The sequence below is a fragment of the Helianthus annuus genome, chromosome 7 (genome assembly GCF_002127325.2).
Source record: "Helianthus annuus cultivar XRQ/B chromosome 7, HanXRQr2.0-SUNRISE, whole genome shotgun sequence".
NCBI classification, from domain to species: domain Eukaryota; kingdom Viridiplantae; phylum Streptophyta; class Magnoliopsida; order Asterales; family Asteraceae; genus Helianthus; species Helianthus annuus.
Genome location: NC_035439.2, coordinates 34,246,028 through 34,264,801, shown reverse-complemented (window position 1 = coordinate 34,264,801; position 18,774 = coordinate 34,246,028). Strand labels below are relative to the sequence as shown.

Here is an 18,774-nt window from a genome sequence, read left to right as displayed (position 1 = left end):
TTTTAGAAAATAATTTTAATCAATTTGTCAAACAAACTGAACGCAGCGGAAAACATGTACACGAGGTTCAGTTCTAAACCGTTTCCACCAGTGATCTCTTTACAATCAAAATAGGTTATAATAAAATTAAAGAATCGTGACATCCAAGAAAGACACCTTGGTTCAACGAACGATCTCGCTAGATGATCGTTGACCACGAAATCATATTTGTTCGTTTGAAACAATTTCAAACGAAACCTTTAAACTAAGAAAAATAAAGTTCATAAACTTTACTTACCTTTTTGCGTAATTGAAGAAACTAAACTTGTAAGAACTAGGATCAATTAGAGCTTCATGAATTGATGTTCCTCAGTTTGTTTCTTTGCGATATCAGCCAACCAAAATCCTTTGAAGGCTATATTCCCAAGAGTCAATTAAAGTGCCGTATGTATATTTTACTTTTTAAAGCATCCAGAACCAAAAAAAACCAATTGAACAAAACGTGTATCTCTATTAATATAATAGAGAGAATATTATGGAGATTAATAAACAAACTCTCAATTGTATCCTATTTCCAATCTCATAATAATAGGATAGCTATCTATTAACTTATACACAATCTCATTTTATTAATTATCTCATAATTAACAATATCCCTTCTTTTCTTTTAATTATCTAATAATTAATACATACATACATATATATTTATATATTATATAATTAACAAATTAATTATAATATTAAATCGGCTCTCCGTAATTATTCCAAATAATTACCCGTTTATTTCATTACGCTAATTATTTCGTGATCCGGTGATTAACGATTAAAACACCGTTAAATGTTCGTCGCCCAAAGTGTAACTCTTTGGGTCGTACCTTGACGGCAACATTGAATTATAATCGACAATTGAACAAATATCCAACAATCTTAACGATATCACCAATAAAAAAAACCTCAAAAGGGCTTCACAACTAATTGAATTCTCTTGGTGATTCTAATGATGATTATGATCCCTTACTCATCAAGGATTCTTGAAAATATTAACAAAATATATTAAGTTGTATATTTCTGCAAGATCCAAAGTAGAAACCAGAAACTATGATGAATAAAAGTTTGAGTTAAATGCTTGGTTGGTCCCTGTGGTTTTCGAAAATTGAAGACTTGGTCCTAATGGTTTATTAATTACACACTTGGTCCTAGTGGTTTTCAAAAATGCACTCGGTTGGTCCCCAGCCCTAACATCAGTTAAATTTCTCAGTTAACTATGTGTGAAATGACTATATTACCCTTGAACAATTAAAAACCTAAAACTATATTACCCTCTGCATCATCTTCATCACCAACATAATACCCATTTCCCTCTACTCTCTCTTGATCTCACACCGGTGACCGGCCGGTTTTCCGGCGTCTCCGTTCTCCGGTAGCAATCGAACACCCAGGTGTGTAATTAGAGTAACACGGTGTAAAAATAAAATAAAATATGCAAACTTCTAATAATGAAAAAGAAATCGAACACCCAAGTGTGTAATTAGAGTAAATCAGTGTTAGAGCATTCACATCCTAACCATCAAATTATGTGAGGAGGGGTTTTTATATTATAAAGGGTATAAAAAATGGTTGTGAGTAGAGGAGAGAGAAAATGTTACTGTTCATCTGTATATTTGGGGGGACACTGTTCACCCGTTATAATTTTTTAATATATTTTGAAAGTGGTTGTGAGTGGAAGTTAGAAAAAATTGTAATGATAATATTATTTAATTGAAAGGAGAGAGAAAAAGTATTTGTTTTTAGTGGAAATATATTGATATAGGAGTTGTTTTTAGTGGAATGTATGTATAATTTGATGGATTGGATGTGAATGCTCTTACTCTAAATTTACACCGTAACACTGAAGAAGAAAACTTAAACCCCTTTTCGACGAAAAATTCAATTCTCAGTAATGAACGGCAACCTTAACGGCGATCGCGACTCCGTTAACTTTTAATCGGAATGTATAAAACTCCGGCAACCAGCGGTGGTGGCATCGCCGTAACCACCACCACCTCCGTTCAATCGCCACACACGTCAGACATCGGTGATCGGAGCCACCACCGCTCCGCCGCTTCGAGAGCCTCTCAATTTCATCCGGCGAGACCTGCAATCATCGACCTGTTTAATCTCTATCTCGGTGTACGTATTGTTCTGTATCTATCGAACGTTGAAATTGTGATTTTGCTTTTTTAGAATGATCGGTTTTGTTACGGTTACTCTGACGTAACCGTAAAACCCAAGTGTGCAATCGATTGCTACCGGAGAACGGAGACGCCGGAAAACCGGCCGGTCACCGGTGTGAGATCGAGAGAGAGTAGAGGGAAATGGGTATAATGTTGGTGATGAAGATGATGCAGAGGGTAATATAGTTTTAGGTTTTTAATTGTTCAAGGGTAATATAGTCATTTCATACATAGTTAACTGAGAAATTTAACTGATGTTAGGGCTGGGGACCAACCGAGTGCATTTTTGAAAACCACTGGGACCAAGTGTGTAATTAGTAAACCATTAGGACCAAGTATGCAATTTTCGAAAACCACAGGGACCAACCAAGCATTTAACTCTAAAAGTTTCCACTAAAAATCGGTAGAATATATTGCGCTATAAAAGTTAAACAAAGATTTGAAAAACTGAAGTCTAGTCATTTGATTCAAATTTTGGGTTTAGCATTTACAGAATATGGAAACATCAGTTGAAGTTGAAGTTAAGTCGGTACGAGAGCTAAAATCTGGTTCTTGATAATCCCCATGTATTTTTGAATCTCAGCATAAACCTGCAGATTCTGAGCAGAGCAAGGTTGTAAACTAGAAACAGCAGAATCCAATATACTTGCAACTTCAGCTGGAGGAAACTGTCTTTCTGTACATTTCTGAAATTCCCAGGCAAAACCATAATATTATATATCTACACGTCATAAGCCTTTTGATCCAAAAAAATGAGTAACCCCGATCCATAAAAAAAAAAAAAAAAAAAAAAAAAAACTGATTAAGAAACAGATTGTTTGATTGTTGATTTTTTATAACCGGTTTCTATGAGTCGGTTATAGTGTTAAAACTTAAAACCAACATTTATATTTTTATTTTAGTTTTTTGCTTTACATATTTTATCTGAACCAAACCAAGTAAACCAATAGCCTAAGGTTTATTTTTTAGCTTGCTTTTCTATTTTACCCATTTGGTCTGATTAAACCTGACCTGTTTGTTTATAGTGAAGGGGTCGAAAATGTACCTGAATGATGAAGAGGGTAGCAACACACTGAGTAATCAGTTCAGAGGGGACTGATGATTTATTAAAATCTGATGAATTCATGGGCTTTGAATCAGGTGCTTTTACGGTGGAGACTTGTTGATGCAATGACAAACTGGAACGAGGAACAGGCCGGATGGGTGGAATACAGGAATAATCCGACGGAAGCAGATCATTCATGTAATCAACAGCCTTGTCAATCTCAACTGTTGGATCGAGCTTCAGCGATGACAATGCCTATGTTGTTATTCAATTAAAATAATTGTAATACATGACATAAAATAAAAAGCCTTGTTATTTAAATTATGTCTGACCTGTATAGCTATTTCTACCATTGTACGAGCCTTGGTGCGTGATATCTCAACAATCTCATTGACCTGACCTTGTGATTCTTGGGTGTGATTTGCAGTGTCTTCTAAGATGGCACCATGGTCACTTAAATCACCAACTGCCTTTGGCAAGTTAAAGTGGTAGTTTTGCTGATATGTGTTGCGTTGCCTCAAGCGAAATAAAGCAGAAGAAACCTGTTAAAACGGAGGTCATCATTTAGTAAAAGGCAAAACGGGCTGGGTAAGTTGGGTTGGCCCGTTAACTCAACATGTTTATTTTCCAAGTTTCTATAAATAATATTGACCCGTTTGAGATAGAACGCAACCCAAAAGGTCAAATATATCAACCCTTGGTGAAAACAGTGCTACACTTGCCTGAGCATTGGCATCATTTAAATGTACAAGAACAGCTGCATATTGCTTTTTGAAAGCATTTGAATCCTTAAGAGCAGAGTCACCTACAGTTTGGTTTTCCAGCACATCGTCGTTCATTCGCCTCAACTCAATAACTACAGCCTCCTGCAGATTCAACATGTTTTATAAATATTTGATCAGACAATCTACAAACGAGTCCTCAAAATGAGCTTGCAGCAAAAGGTTTCTACATCAAATGCATTTTACAAAATACAAATAGTTTTTAATTTGTATTTTGGCATATCTCCACTATTCTCCAGTGAGGAACAGGTCCCACATTGGGAGGAGCAATTCGGTAACAGTAACAAAAATACCGGTACCGTACCGATCGAATTTCGGTAACAATTTGGTACCCATATTTGCCATTTTTCAGGATCGATACTTTCAGTTCGGTATTTTACCGATTTTTACCTTTGAGTACCATACCGTACCAAGCCGGTATCCATTTTTGACGAATTTCAGGATTGGTATCTTCGGTTCGGTACCGATCTCATCCCTATCCCAGAATACATATGATGTGTAAATTTATTGAATAATAATAGTTATAAAATTAATTGAAAGAACCTTTTTGTCAAGAGCACGGGTCAGCTCGGCAATTGCTTCAACATCAGCTTCTTTTGCCTGAAATTTAGCCGTTGTACCAGGCACAGAGTATGCTGCATGATGATCTGAGAGTGTATCCCTTGGTCCGTTTCTAGATTGGAATTCAGATTTAGCTGAAGCAACCTACTCCAATACACAAAAAGGTAGTTAGTTCATATGCATATGTTTTTATTTACTCCAGTTGGATACGAGGGCTTCGTTTAAAAAAGCACGAGACGCTCTGAGGCATTTAGGTCCCAACAGCCAAGGCGCAAACGCACATAGTTTTGTAATCATACACACTAATACTTATGAACGGGATAGATATAGTTTTTGTAATCATACACACTGATACTTTATAAGAAAACTGGACCAAAAATGTTCCATGTCAACACGACCACAAGTGACCCGTAAGGCCGTAACATAACTTATTCACGCTCCACTGTTACCCACCAGCCTGTTTTGTCAACTGTTCTTGCATTGGATACAAGAAAACACAGATACAGAAACAAACAACTGACCAGCTGACTTATAGTATCATTAATGGGATAAGATGAAGGTATCAAATAGGGTACCTCATCAACGTTCTCTAAATTTCCATGCCTTGGACCTTTTCCCAGCCCATTGGCTTTGTCAATAGGTTTTCGAGGCATCAGTGATGCAGGCAAATTCTCAATGGGATTCAATGGCATGCAATCAGTATCCTGATACCAAATGAAATAATATATGTTATACAATATATATAGTTCGAAGTACTTATCATGAAAAAAGATACAGTAATTACCATGATTATTTCAGCACCTAGCTCAGGATGATTAAATTGAACACGACACCTGTCATGATCTACTGTCAGAACAGTTCCATCGTGAATCTCTCTTGTTTTTGGATAAATTGCTAAGACACGCTGTCCTACGGCTAATGGCCTTGCGAGATCTGTTGGCAATCCATCTCTACTACCAGCACGAAGTTCAGTATAATGTGTCCTCACAGAATCCCGAAACTGATAAAGTTTGTCTTTTTCTTCCTTTAGAAATTGATGTGAGAACCTCCGTGGCTTACCAAGAGAACTGCACCAACAATATTACAAAAAAATGAAGCAAGAATACTATGTACTTTTATTATAAACGTATAGGCTACATTAGAGGTGCCAAAATAGGTACAACATGACACAGGTGGGCCAGCAACCAAACACTTACATTTTCTTTGTTAGATTATATTTATTTTATATAAATAACAAGGTTGGAAGCCTGTGTAATTACACAGGTTGAATAAAGGAAATATCAGTTAGTTAGTAATGAAACTTTAGGAAGTATAAAACGATATTTGGAGATAAGATATGATTGAAATTAACTTTTTGAGTAAAGTACACAGATTGTCCCTGTGGTTTACCAAAATTTTGGATTTGGTCCCTAGCTTTCTAAAAGTACACGGATGGTCCCTGTGTTTGCACTTTGTAAGCATTTAGTCCCCAGCCAACAAATCTAAAGGTTTTAGCATGTCCAAGTTAGGGATTAAATGTGCTACAAAGTGCAAACCACAAGGACCATCCATGTACTTTTAGAAAAAGCTAGGGACTAAATGCGTCACAATGTGTAAACCACAAAGACCATCTGTGTACTTTTGGAAAGCTAGGGACCAAATCCAAAATTTTGGTAAACCACAAGGACCATCTGTGTACTTTACTCAACTTTTTTTTTGAATTAAGAAATAGAATATGAAGGGGTGAAATAAGAAAAGTGGAAAAAAGAATCATGGACTCACATCAATGAGACATGTGTGGTACAACTAGTTATTTATTAGGTATAGATGGGTTCAATATCCTTACGAAAACTCTATTGTTACATTAATAATCTAATTTAATTTAATAAATGATTTATAAATCTTCATACATTTAAAATAAATTTAGGTGACTTACGATCCGGTTTAATTTTAGCTCAATTTATCTACATGACCTGTAAAAAAACTAGGATATAATCTAAAACAACATATATACCCATAAATTGTCAAAACTGCCACCTCTAGCACTATATACTAAAATGCTCAGTAATCAAAAAGTGTTACCTTCTGATTACACCCCATTCAACACGTGTTAGTCTTGGAACATGACCTAAACCAACATGATACAAGTACTCTACAAACTCCCTTTTGGCAAACCAAAGTTCATCTATTGCACTATAAAACCACTCAAATGCACACCATCTTCTCATTAGTTGATTTGACAAACAATTAGAAAGCTCTCCCTGAAAATGGGATATCACATAGTCAACAAAACATGATCAAACATTTTAAAGAATTGATTTAATAGTTTAATACCAATATAGGAAGTGCCAGGAAAAATACCTTAAGTTTGTCTATTCTTTGACTGAGAGAAGGCAAGTGTACGTTTGACTTGCCTACAACTACATCGGATAAATTAGAAATTTCAAGAGCCTTTGGTTTGTACATTTTACGCTTGTTTCTGGCTTTGGTACGTATGTTAGATGGTTTCATCTCAGAAACATGTGATTCCCTTCTTGAGTGAATACTAGAAGTAACATGTTGACCCGTCTTGGCCAACTGAGGGGTTGTATCAACAGAGGCTTCATCTTTTGAAATCTGATATTAGCGTCACATTAATATCACTTAGTATCATGCCATAAGTAAATTACTAGAAAGTGGTGTAACAAGTCCAAGTATCCAAAAGTGTAATTTTTATAAAACCTCCCTAATCCTTTTACCTGATAAATCACATTTTTACTGAAATCATATGATTTCTTTATCATATTGACAAACTAATCATTTATATAAAATCCCACTCATTTTGCCAGTTTTACGAAAAAAAATTAATTAGGTCCAGGCTTACTCTAGATGCTACGATCTTCTGTCTCTTTCTAGAAACTTTAGTCGTTAACGGATGGAATTCCTTTGCTTCAGAAGCAGCATTTGTGTCATCAACCATGTTTTTAGCAGATGCCTGAGGTTTGTCATCAGCAGCCTCTGATCTAGAGATGAAGTGTTTCCCATTACGCTTCTCTCTTTTGCGACTTGCAGGTATATTTAGCAGTAGATGAGAGTCATCAACAGCTTCGTCTTTTCCTTCATAAGTGATACAAAAATAGGAAACGTAGTCAATGGAAATTTGATCAGCAATAACGAAGTTCAAACTTCAAGATAAGCAGAATCTTATTATCTGAACATTAAAGGTCTGAAAATATCCAAATTGTCTAAAAATCTTATGTTATCTCAAAACTTATATCATTTTTGAACAAAATGTTTTAGGAGGTTCATGATTTAAATGTACACTTTGGGCAACTTTTGACCCATTTCTTTTTAAGCTAATTTTCAACTGGGTCCTACTATTTACACCCAACTTTTTGCTATTTGCACCAAGTGATGTGACATTAAAAAATTCATATTAATGTTTTTCTTTTATAACTTCCGATATATAATGTTTTATTAAAAATGAATATGCTTATTTTTATCTACGTTTTGATATAAATTTTATAAAAACGGAGCCGTATCAAATATAACGTTTTATTAGTCGTTATAAAAATTTATATTGCGTTTTTTATCGAATTTATATTAAAGCATAGATAAAAATAAACATATCGCAAAACCATATTCGTTTTTTAACAAAACATTATATATCAGAAATCATACAAGAAAAACACAAATATGAATTATTTAATGTCACATCACTTGGTGTAAATAGCAAAAAGGCGGGTGTAAATAGAATCACCCTTTTCAATTTCAACCGTTTAAATGTAATAACCACCAAGCATACAACTTTTTATGCAGTTTTGTAGAACTTCGAAAGATAAAATGACTATGCAGTTTTGTAGAACTTCGAAAGATAAAATGACCCAAATGTATTAAAAGAACAGCCATTATATATAGGGCTGCATCTATCCACAAATAAAGCATAGCTCAAAATGATTTAAATGCTAAGGGCAACGAAGCAGGTGGAATAAACATACCAAACCCGCTTGCAAATGATGTAGCATTAACTTTTTTGTTATTAGTTAACTATGTAGTTAATACCCCGATATATCAGTGATATATTGGTTATCGGTCCCCTGCCGAGATAGCGGTACAAAATATTGGTCAGAATATCGGTGCCGATAATATCAGCGATATTGTCCGATATTTGACCGATATAGGACCAATATTTAATCGATAAATCACCGATTTTCCCGATATCAGTACCATGCTTCTTATTTCTTCGTTCATTTTTCTTCTTATTGCTGCTATTAGTGTTTTAAGTCTTAATTGTTAGTTGTTACTGTTAAATGTTAGTGTTTTAAGTCTAAGTCAGTTCTTAGTTGTTACAATTGTTAGTGTTAAATTGCTATATATATAAATTTAGCATGATATTAAAATTACCGATATCTCACCGATATCCCACCGCGATAACAGATATCTCAAATATCGGTACCTGACCGATATCCGATATTTTACCGCATTAACTACTTAGTTCGTTAACTCTCCCAAAAGCCTTACGTGATAGTATTATACACACCACAATTAAAATTTGAGTTCAACGTGACTATATCTTACCATTTTCATTTGCTTCGGGTGAAATCAACAAAGACAAATTTGCCAAAGTTTCCAGTGCATCAAAGGCAGAATTTTCATCTGCAAAGAAGAAATCAGTATAAGATACAAAGATGAATTGCTGTAAGCTGTTATGTCATTGTCAAAAAGTAAGGCATGCTGTATTCTATCAACATAAGCATGTAAGTTAGATATAAATTCCCATGATTCCTTGACACTGACTACAATACAATATATAGATAATTGCAAGTCATGCTAGAAATCATGTTCATACAAAAAAGTTCAGTATATACGTACACCCTTTTGGGTTTCTTTTACCTCTTTTGTTGGAAACCCCAGAAGACCCTGAAGGTTTTGCATCAGCAACTTTAATATTAAAATTTCTTCGTATAGAACCTAAATTCTGCCCTTCGGTGCCACTACAGGCTTCCCGTATGTAATCTAAATATGCATTTTTTTAATCAACTCTTACTTTTCTCCCATGTGTTCCTTTTTTATCATGTAATGTATAACCAGCATTTATTTTTTCCTTACTCTTGTATCGAGACAATTCTGTATTATCAGCTTCCATGCTACCTTCAATCTCATCATCTGATTCATCATACTGTTTCAAAAAAAAAAAGTTAGTAATCATTCTCATGTTTCTTTTTGTTTTAAGGGAGTAAACCTTATACCATTCTTTCAGCACTCTGACTAGGGGAACCACCTCTTTTAGAAGCCTTTGCCAGTGTCATTGCTATACTATGAGCAACATCTTCATCATCGTTTTCCCTTGGTTTTTGACCTTTCTTGACATTTCCATATGAATGTGAGACAGGGAAACGCGGTGTCCGTTTTCCAACAACACGAGGTCGACTTCCTGTAAGTTCAGAAACAGGAAAAGCAATATCACAACTTATCTGTAAACCACTTAAAGGATTAAATTAAACGCGATAAAGGTATACTATTATTCTCATTTACCCTTAGTTAAAACTAGAGCGACTCTTAACTACGATAACAAGGTGGTGGAATAACTTGATCACAGTAATTCGTATTTAGTTTTGGAATAAAGTGATTACAATCATGATTATCTGATATGATGATTTTTCAGCAATCACTTACCAGCAGAGCGCTTCTTTTTTAATAATGACAAGAAACCATAGTCTGTTGGAACAGCCTCCGGATGCAACCGTAAGCCTTTGGATGTGGTCTCATGAACTTTGCGCTGCATGCGTTTTTGAGGCTTCCGAGATGGTCCCGCACCACCATTCCTTTCCTGTTCACTATCCCTGTCATCCTGAAAAATCACAAGTGATCCATTAATCCATCTTGACAAGCAAGTTGCCTAATAAAACTTTTTGTTGGAAGGTTAGATAGAACACACAGTGCATTACGCCTTAGTTAACCTTAATAAAATGCAACAAAAAGGAAGGGGTGGATAAGTGCCAGCAGCCAAAAAAATAAAAACGTTCATCAACAAACAAGTTGAAATTTTACCATGTTGCTGTAATAATCAGTCATCATAGCAATGAAGCCCACAACAGAGGCTGTGCCCTCTGGGAGAGATAAGTATGCCTGAAAGTTCCAAATGTAAATAAACTGCTCAACTGACAAATAAAAAGAATGTGTAGCTCGTTTAAAACAGCTTCGAAAGCACTTAGATCTTAAACATTAAATCCATGTTTCTAAACAACATCATTCGCTTGTGGGGTAGAGACACAGAATTGATGTATAAAACAAAAGGCTGCAGGTAGGTGCAACAAAATACTTTAAAGTGTGAAACATGAGGTCACAAAAACAGCTCAATAGAAGGGTGTGATTACTTTATTGAGAGAATAAACAGCCTCCACCATATCCACAGAGCGGTTTCGGAGAACAGCAGCCACCTAGACATGCATATAGTATGTAAATATTATTAGATGCCATCACAAGTCTCAAATTTAACTAAGTGATTAAGCCAACTGAAAGACTCATAAAAAAACCAACACTAAAGGAAAATTCATGAAATTCAGGTGACCTTTTTCCAGTCTCTCCCGTGCTTACGATATGCTTCGTAAAAATGTTCCAGCTCTTCCTTGCTCCAAAGTGGTCCCAGCATGTCCGACAACTTTTTTTTCTGAAAAGAATAAGGCAGAGGTTTATCATCAACAACTAAAACCGTATGTTGTTTCTTATTTAGTTAAATCTATAAATAAAGCGTGATTATTGAGCAATTGCAAGCTAAATTTACGGACATGGATTGTTTTTGTTGAATATTGATGTAACAGACTTTTGGTCCTTTATTATGCAACAAGTATTTGCTGAAGTGCAACATGTACTTGCAGTCTTCAATGTACAAAGTAAACTCACAAATCTATTGTAATGAATATAATATAAATCTCAGAAGTTACAAATTATGCATAGAACAAAACCGCACCATGAAAATGCAAAGTGCTTGGAGAAACGTGTCAATTTTCAAGAGACCATAACTTTAAATCCAAGCGGAATTACAGAACCCACAATAAACAAACAAGCATGCCCAGGGCCTCAATTTCAGATTTTCCCAATTTGCAACTTTTTGGTAATTTTCATTTACTTTATTTACAAATAAAAGAACGAATTTCTTCAAATTATCTGTTATCTTAGAAGATCAATTTTGGTGTATGGCATTATTTTCTGAAATCATTCAAATCCACCACGTTTGGCAGCATATTGTAAAGACATATTGGGTGCAGCTGCATACACACCGGTTGCACACCCATGCAATAATATCAAAAGAACCACCGATATCTAATTGCTATTTACATAAAAACAAAAAAAAAAACTAACTGTCGCTATTCACGCTATTGGTCGCTATGACCCAAATAGCGACACTTGTTCGCTTCGCTACATAGCAGCGCGCTATAGCGGTTGCTATAGCCGCTATTGACAACTATGGAACCACCTGAATACAGCTGGTGCAGCATGGATTTCTCTTTTCAAAGGGTTTGACTACTTGTTATGATTTTGTAGGATATGGCATCCAATATCATGTATTTAATGGTTAAAATATATTTGGCCAGAATGCTAAGCCCAAAGAAGTTTGTCCAGAACTAGGATACCCTCAAGTCCTCAACAGGATATTAGATGGTCAGATGACCAGCAAGAAGGTTCACCAGGCTCTAATGCTAACATGGTATGATACTATGATGCAACAAACACAAAAAACACAACTTGACAAAAGCAGCATACTCACAATCCTTGTAAAAGAATAATAAATGTGCAATTCATAACACTGTACAATCACCATGATACAAGACTACAGAACCTGAATTGAAACACCTAACGATAAAATGGTAACCAAAACCATAGTTATTAAAAGCGCTCGCTTCTTGCGCCTAGGTGCATATTCCAGTAGAGGCACAATAAATACTGATTGACTCAAATTTTTTTATTTAATGCTAACTATTCATCTTCGCCACATATAAGCTTCCACAATACCGCTTGAAATTTTCTACATTTCGGTGTTGAAACATTATGTAATTCATGTTTTGGAACTACATTTAGATCTTGGCTATTTTAGGACTTTTGGTACTAATTAGATGATATTAAATGTTTATATAATAGTTTTTGTGTTTTTTTATTAAAAGAAGAATATTATTTTCCTAATACATATTTTTCATCTAAGGACGATTTTTCTTTTCTCAGACCTCGCTTTATTTGCGCCTTGTGCCTAGGCCCCAGGCGAGGCCTATGCGCCTTGAGTGCAGCTAGTGCCTTTAATAACTATGTCCAAAACGATAGTGTAAAGAGAAACCACTATAGTAGGAATATACTCACTCGTTGGTTTTTCTTGTTGGTGTTACCTCCATCTTTAGTTGGAGATGCTTCATCACCATACAGATACCGCTTGTTCACACTTCTGTGTCTTGGTGGGCCCATGAGATCTTCCTGAGAAAAAAAATAGAGAATGAAGGTAAACAATATCTACTTTACATACCATATACAACTAGACATGAAGTCCTAAAAGTTAATATAATAACACACGCATACACTAATCTAAGGCTCTAAGCTACTTCTTTCCAGTAATCTAAGACTTTTATGCAATACATGTAGACCACACAAAGAGAGACAAAGTGCTACAAATAAGCAAAGTTAAACCAGAAGGAAGCGAAAGGTAAAATCATGTAAGGAACATAGTTGTCAATAGTGGCTATAGTGACCGCTATAGCGCGCTATGTAGCGAAGCGACCAAGTGTTGCTATTTGGATCATAGCGACCAATAGCGTGAATAGCGACAGTTTTTTTGATGTAAATAGCAATTAGATATAGCTATAAAATAGCTGGATTTATAGGTTTTTGTTAAATATACATGTAAAATAGCATATATACCAAGGTATTTTGATATAATATACATATAAAATTTTCAAAATTCTTTTTCTAGCGTATCGCTATATATAAAATAGTGATCGCTATTTGTCGCTATTCACTATGTAGCATATAGGTCCCTTGTCGCTATTTGTCGTATTAACAACTATGGTAAGGAAAGGAAAGATAAAAGGTCATGTAATTGTGACAGGCTCTAATGTTTACCAGCAATGTCAATCAGCTCAACAGAAAAGAAAATATCTCAGACGTTGTCTAGATTCTTGAAGATCAAACTTATACACATAACACATCAGCTCTATTTTTACTTTTACTTCAGTATGTAACAATCCTCTTAACAAGCAACCATCATAAGACACCCTCTTGAATTTATTTCTTACTAAAACAAGTGCTGATGACAACAAAGCGACAAAAAAGACTCCATCGTTAGTCCCCTTCCATCAGTCACCTAATAAAAGTGATTATAACTGTTTACAAAGTGACAGAAACCCTTTAGTGACCAAGAAAAAGCTAAAAACCTACTCCAGTGATAGTCCCCTTCTATCCGTCACCTAAAATTATTCGTTATAACTAGCTACAAAAAAAATTAACAATGATTCTCGCCTGAATAATGAACCACTCATGAAGCATAACCTTCGGTTATGAAGCAAAAATGCGAGGGTTGTTTTTTTAAAATACTTAATCACAGACACAAAATAATAGTGTAATAAAGTCCCCGATTGTTCAAGTGAAAAGAGAGGTACCCAGGTAGGTTTTCTACGTTGAATTTGAATATCCACCATGTTACATTTCCCCTCAGGTAAGTGCTTGATTCGCATCAAAATCCATAATGTAGGTCTTTTTAATCAGCATAAGAAGAATTAACAACATAGAATAAGAAATAAACAAAACACTTAAAATCAGTACACCGATTGGATATTCAAAACAACTTCGGTAACAACCATTAATCAGTAGGTCAAACAACTCAATAAAATACCAGATTTAATAACACTGCATATACAAATCAGTTATCAATCACAAGATCAGCTCACACCAGTTAAACTCAATTATAAATTACAAAGTAAAACCTAAACGACGAAAACCAATTCCATACACAACAGCTTAATCAGTCTCCAACTAACCTAAAACAAATTGCGGCTAAAATTAAACTAAAACTGAAATAAAAATAAAACAAAATTCACCAAATCACTGAATTCAAGAGGCAACAGTTTAACTAGTTAGCAGCAGAATTCAAAAAATGTAAACAGAAGATTCAAACTACGAAAACCTAAATCACAATAATAATGGAAAAAGGGAAAAGATAGATTAGTTTGATAACTGAGTTGTGTGATTACCGATTTTGAAGCTCTAATCGAGTTAGATCATTTGAAATATGTGAGAACGATGATCGATCAACTGAATCTGGCAATTTCGCGATGAATTTTCAGTAAAAAGGGGGAGAGATGAGGATTTGAGGCAACAACCGCGAAACTTGAAAACCAAAAACGAGTGTGTGTGAATTGTGAGTTGGGGCTTTATGAGGTTTCTTTTGTAATTTTATTTTGAATTTTTTTATTTTTTATTATTATTATTTTTTTTTTTTTGTGTGTGCAACAATTTTTGTTAGGCTATGAGGTGTGGATGAACTCATGTATGGATGGAGCCTGTGTCATTATTATCTAATTATTTTTTATTTAAATATTTATTTTTTAACTAGAAATAAAAACAAAACATAATTTCATTAAAAAAACACTAGATAATTTCATTTAAAAAATAAAAACACTACATAATTTCATAAAAAAAAAACACTAGATAATTTCATTTAAAAATAAAACCACTACTCGTCGTCTGTGTCGAGTCCTCCTTGTTCACGATAAAACCATAGCTGCTCTGTCAGATCGGCTCGAAGGTTTTGGTGTATGTGCCTAGCCCGTATCTTTGCTCGGATATCTTCTTTCTCAGCTTGGGTTTGCCGGTTGGATACTTTCATCATAGCTTTCTCCACAAAATGCTCTACCAGAGTCCTCCAATATCATGTTATGCAAAATGATACACGTATACTTAACGTTTCTCATTTTACTTTTTTCAAGTATCCTCGAAGGCTGGGTGATGATAGACCATCTTTTCTTTAACACACCGAAAGCCCACTCGATATCTTTTCTTGCTGACTCTTGTTTTTTCTTGAAATACAATCTTTTTTCGTCATCTGGACACGAAAGACTTTTTACCAACGTCGCCCACTCGGGATAAATACCGTCTGTGAGATAATAGTCATATTTATATTGCACGTCGTTTGCATAGAATGAAGTATCTGGTGCAACACGTCTATGACATCGTCGAATAGATTCGAGGTCATTAAAATTATAATGTCATTGTTCATACCGGCCATGCCAAAGTACGCATGCCAAATCCATAAATCTTGAGAAGCGACCGCTTGTAATATTACGGTAGGACCATCGTGGTCACCATGATGTTGTTGCCATTTCCAAGCGGTTGGGCATGTCGCCCATTCCCAGTGCATGCAATCAAGACTTCCCAACATTCCAGGAAACCCATGTAAGCGCTGATGGGCCTCGTATAGAATTGGAACGTCGGCTGCGGTTGGCATCCTCAAATATCGTCTCCCGTACAGAGAGATTACACCTAATAAATTATTGCTAATTTAAAAATAATAACGACGTAAAAAAATAATAAATACTAGTGTTAATAAAAGTTACCTTCACAAAAATTTTCAAGAGACTCACGACACATTCTTGACGACATCCTTAAATACTCATCCCACGCATCAATCGATGTGCCGTAGGCTAGTTGCCTAATTGTTGCCGTACACTTTTGTAGTCCAGAGAAACCAACCTTGCCACTTGCACTTACCCTTTGCGTGAAAAAAGGGGATTCGCCCCCAAGATCATTGGAAATTTTAACGAATAGTCGTCGGTTCATACGAAACCTACGCTTAAACTGATCATCATCGTACACGGGAGTTTCACAAAAATAATCTTGCACTAGACGTTCATGAGCAGCTAACCGATTTCGTTCAATAGGCGGTTGTCTGGTACGCGATGCAGAGGATTCGGCTTCTTGCAAATAATCCATTGCCTCCTGCGCCATGGCGATAACCATATCATCAAGAACACCGTCGGATGACGAGCTCGAAGAAGACATTTTTAAGTTGTGATTGGTGTGTGTTTTAGTTGTGATTGGTGTGTGTTTTGGTTGTGATTGGTGAGTTTTTTAGTTTAGACTAGGTTATATATATAATAAAATTAAGAATTTTTTTTAAATTCGACCGTTTCACAACGGTTATGTTTGACCATTTCGTACTCGTTCAACGCGTTTCAGCTCGTTACCACGATGGCGGGCCTTCAATGGCGCCCTGGCATAGCGCCGGGGGTGTGGTGGATGGCGGAGGGGGGGCGCTATAGGCGTCCAGCTGGCGAGGGTGACGCCCCCACACCCTCCAGCCTTAGAGGCATTGTTTGACACGGGAGCTTTACTGGTCCACACCCAAAAAGTGGGGTGTCAAAGAGGCGTGGTCAGGTCGTCGTTGGAGTGTCATGTGTTATTTTTTTTAAGTTGACAATTATATAAAGAAACACAATTTATATTAATTTAAAAATTTACATAAAAAACAACCCTACAAAATAAAAAATAAAAACTACTTCTTAAATCCTAAAAAATAAAAATAAAAAACTACATATTAAATCCTAAAAAGTAAAAACAAACTACAGAGTGCGATAAATATTAAAGTGGGCATCCACTTAAAATTTGTATTCTCATCGTGCCTGTACTCGATCTTCGCGATTTCGAGTCGATCATTGTGGGTCAAGTCGCCCGTAGGGACACGGTCGAAGCAGACTTTAAAGCGATCCAACTTCGTTTTGAGCTCACGCCATATGTGTTGACACGTGTTTAAGTTGTGACGCATGTTGCCGACGTGTTGTTGGTATTGTTGAAACGTTCGACCCTAATACACGGTTTGACCGCGTTGTAGAGTACGTTGGGTGTCGACAATCGATGTAACAAGTGCGATTTCTTCCTTTTCGCTCCAATGCACCATGTTCGGTTTTTTTTTCTTTTTTTTTTTGGTGTAGGTGTGGGTGAAGAAGATTGGAAGAGTATGGTTTGGGGTTGGGTATTTGTAGGTATAAAATGTAACTTTAAAAAAAATGGTGTGGCGTAGCGGCTACCCCCAACGGCTACTTTGAAACAGCCAACAAAAGCCCGCCATGTCACCTAGCCCCCCCCCCACGCCAAGCGGGCAATGCCATGCCCAACGCTTAGTCGGGGTGGTGTAGCCAGCGTTAAACCTCATCCACCGCCCCAACCCACGCCCCACACCCCACAGTCTTATTCGCTTGCTACTTTTCCAACGCCACCGTTTAATGTAGAGGAGTATTGTTTACTTGTTTAGGGTGATGTTTGTTCGGAATTCGGGTTTCTTGATTTTGATTAGTTAAACTGAAAATTAGAGGTCTAAACGAGTTGAGTTTGAACTCATATAATCTTGAGTTAGATTTCTTTAACCTACAGCAGCTCAAGTTTAATTTGTGAGTGAGTGAGTGAGTAAATTAAATGGGATGAAAAATTTGTGGGGGGAACAAAGAGTGTGAAGCCGAGATAGATGACGATTTGAAGTAATCCTCATCGGTTTCTCAAAGTTTTAGTTTTCATGTTTTTCTTTAAAAACCAAAAATCCAAAAATATGGTTTTAGGGGGAGAAATATGTTGTGAAAAATACAAAAACATGTAAATTGAAAAGTACAAAATATAGAAAAAGAAAAAAAATTCGAGTTTTCTTGTATAAAATAGGAAATGATAGTACAACAACGGACTATCACAACATGCTAAGGAAATGTAATGACAATTTTTTTTAACTGTCTCACTAATGATGTGCCAGTAGACTTTGCACATTCAGTAAGTTGTTTTCGAGATATAAACATAATGAAACTTCTTAATCAGTGGTTTAACATTTATCGGATATATGGTATTAGTACACCAAAATTTTGTTTGAGAGATTGTTGGATTTTGAGATACTAGGTCTTTATAACTAGTTGATATTTGGGGTATTATTCAAGTTCTTCTGATTTTGCATCGGCAATCGCCTATAACTTGTAGAATACTTTTGCTTTAAAACCCGAAACTGCATCAAAATTGAAAGTCTCAAAATTTGACAATTGTAGTCAAAAGATTCCAAAATATGGAACACCACTTTTAAGTCGAGCTTTCATCTCTTTGTTTGTATGGTGGTACTAACCTAAGCTCTCAAGGTCTCGCATAACCCACTTACAAATATCAATTAGGTATATTCACCTATAAGATGAAATATAAGAAATCTTGATACGGGAGTATATTCTGAGGT

The 18,774-nt window shown here is 35.7% G+C and overlaps 2 protein-coding genes across 8 annotated transcripts; both read right to left on the bottom strand.

The window, feature by feature from the left end:
• Nucleotides 1–1,014: 1,014 nt before the first annotated feature.
• On the bottom strand, nt 1,015–14,937 carry LOC110895945 (protein ALWAYS EARLY 3). Of its 7 annotated transcripts, XM_022143337.2 has the most exons (22): nt 14,771–14,937; nt 14,180–14,273; nt 12,891–13,001; nt 11,110–11,208; nt 10,916–10,978; nt 10,590–10,667; nt 10,215–10,389; nt 9,788–9,972; nt 9,648–9,717; nt 9,432–9,554; nt 9,117–9,194; nt 7,423–7,655; nt 6,921–7,175; nt 6,642–6,820; nt 5,365–5,647; nt 5,156–5,284; nt 4,563–4,724; nt 3,960–4,103; nt 3,570–3,779; nt 3,238–3,492; nt 2,666–2,878; nt 1,015–1,091 (listed from the first exon to the last, which is right to left on the bottom strand). In XM_022143337.2, exons 2-21 carry the CDS (start codon nt 14,252–14,254, stop codon nt 2,714–2,716), a joined length of 3,072 nt encoding a protein of 1,023 aa, XP_021999029.1. In that variant the 5' UTR covers nt 14,255–14,273; nt 14,771–14,937; the 3' UTR covers nt 1,015–1,091; nt 2,666–2,713. The 7 variants fall into 7 exon arrangements, with proteins under 7 accessions (XP_021999029.1, XP_021999033.1, XP_021999027.1 ...); XM_022143341.2 differs by lacking the exon at nt 1,015–1,091 and having other exon boundaries at nt 2,580–2,878; nt 12,887–13,001; XM_022143335.2 differs by lacking the exon at nt 1,015–1,091 and having other exon boundaries at nt 2,580–2,878.
• Nucleotides 14,938–15,252: 315 nt separating this feature from the next.
• On the bottom strand, nt 15,253–16,577 carry LOC110893545. The gene is made up of 4 exons (XM_035974890.1): nt 16,133–16,577; nt 15,798–16,058; nt 15,553–15,672; nt 15,253–15,428 (listed from the first exon to the last, which is right to left on the bottom strand). The coding sequence occupies exons 1-4, from the start codon at nt 16,575–16,577 to the stop codon at nt 15,253–15,255; spliced, it is 1,002 nt and encodes a 333-aa protein (XP_035830783.1).
• Between the last annotated feature and the right edge of the window lie 2,197 nt (nt 16,578–18,774).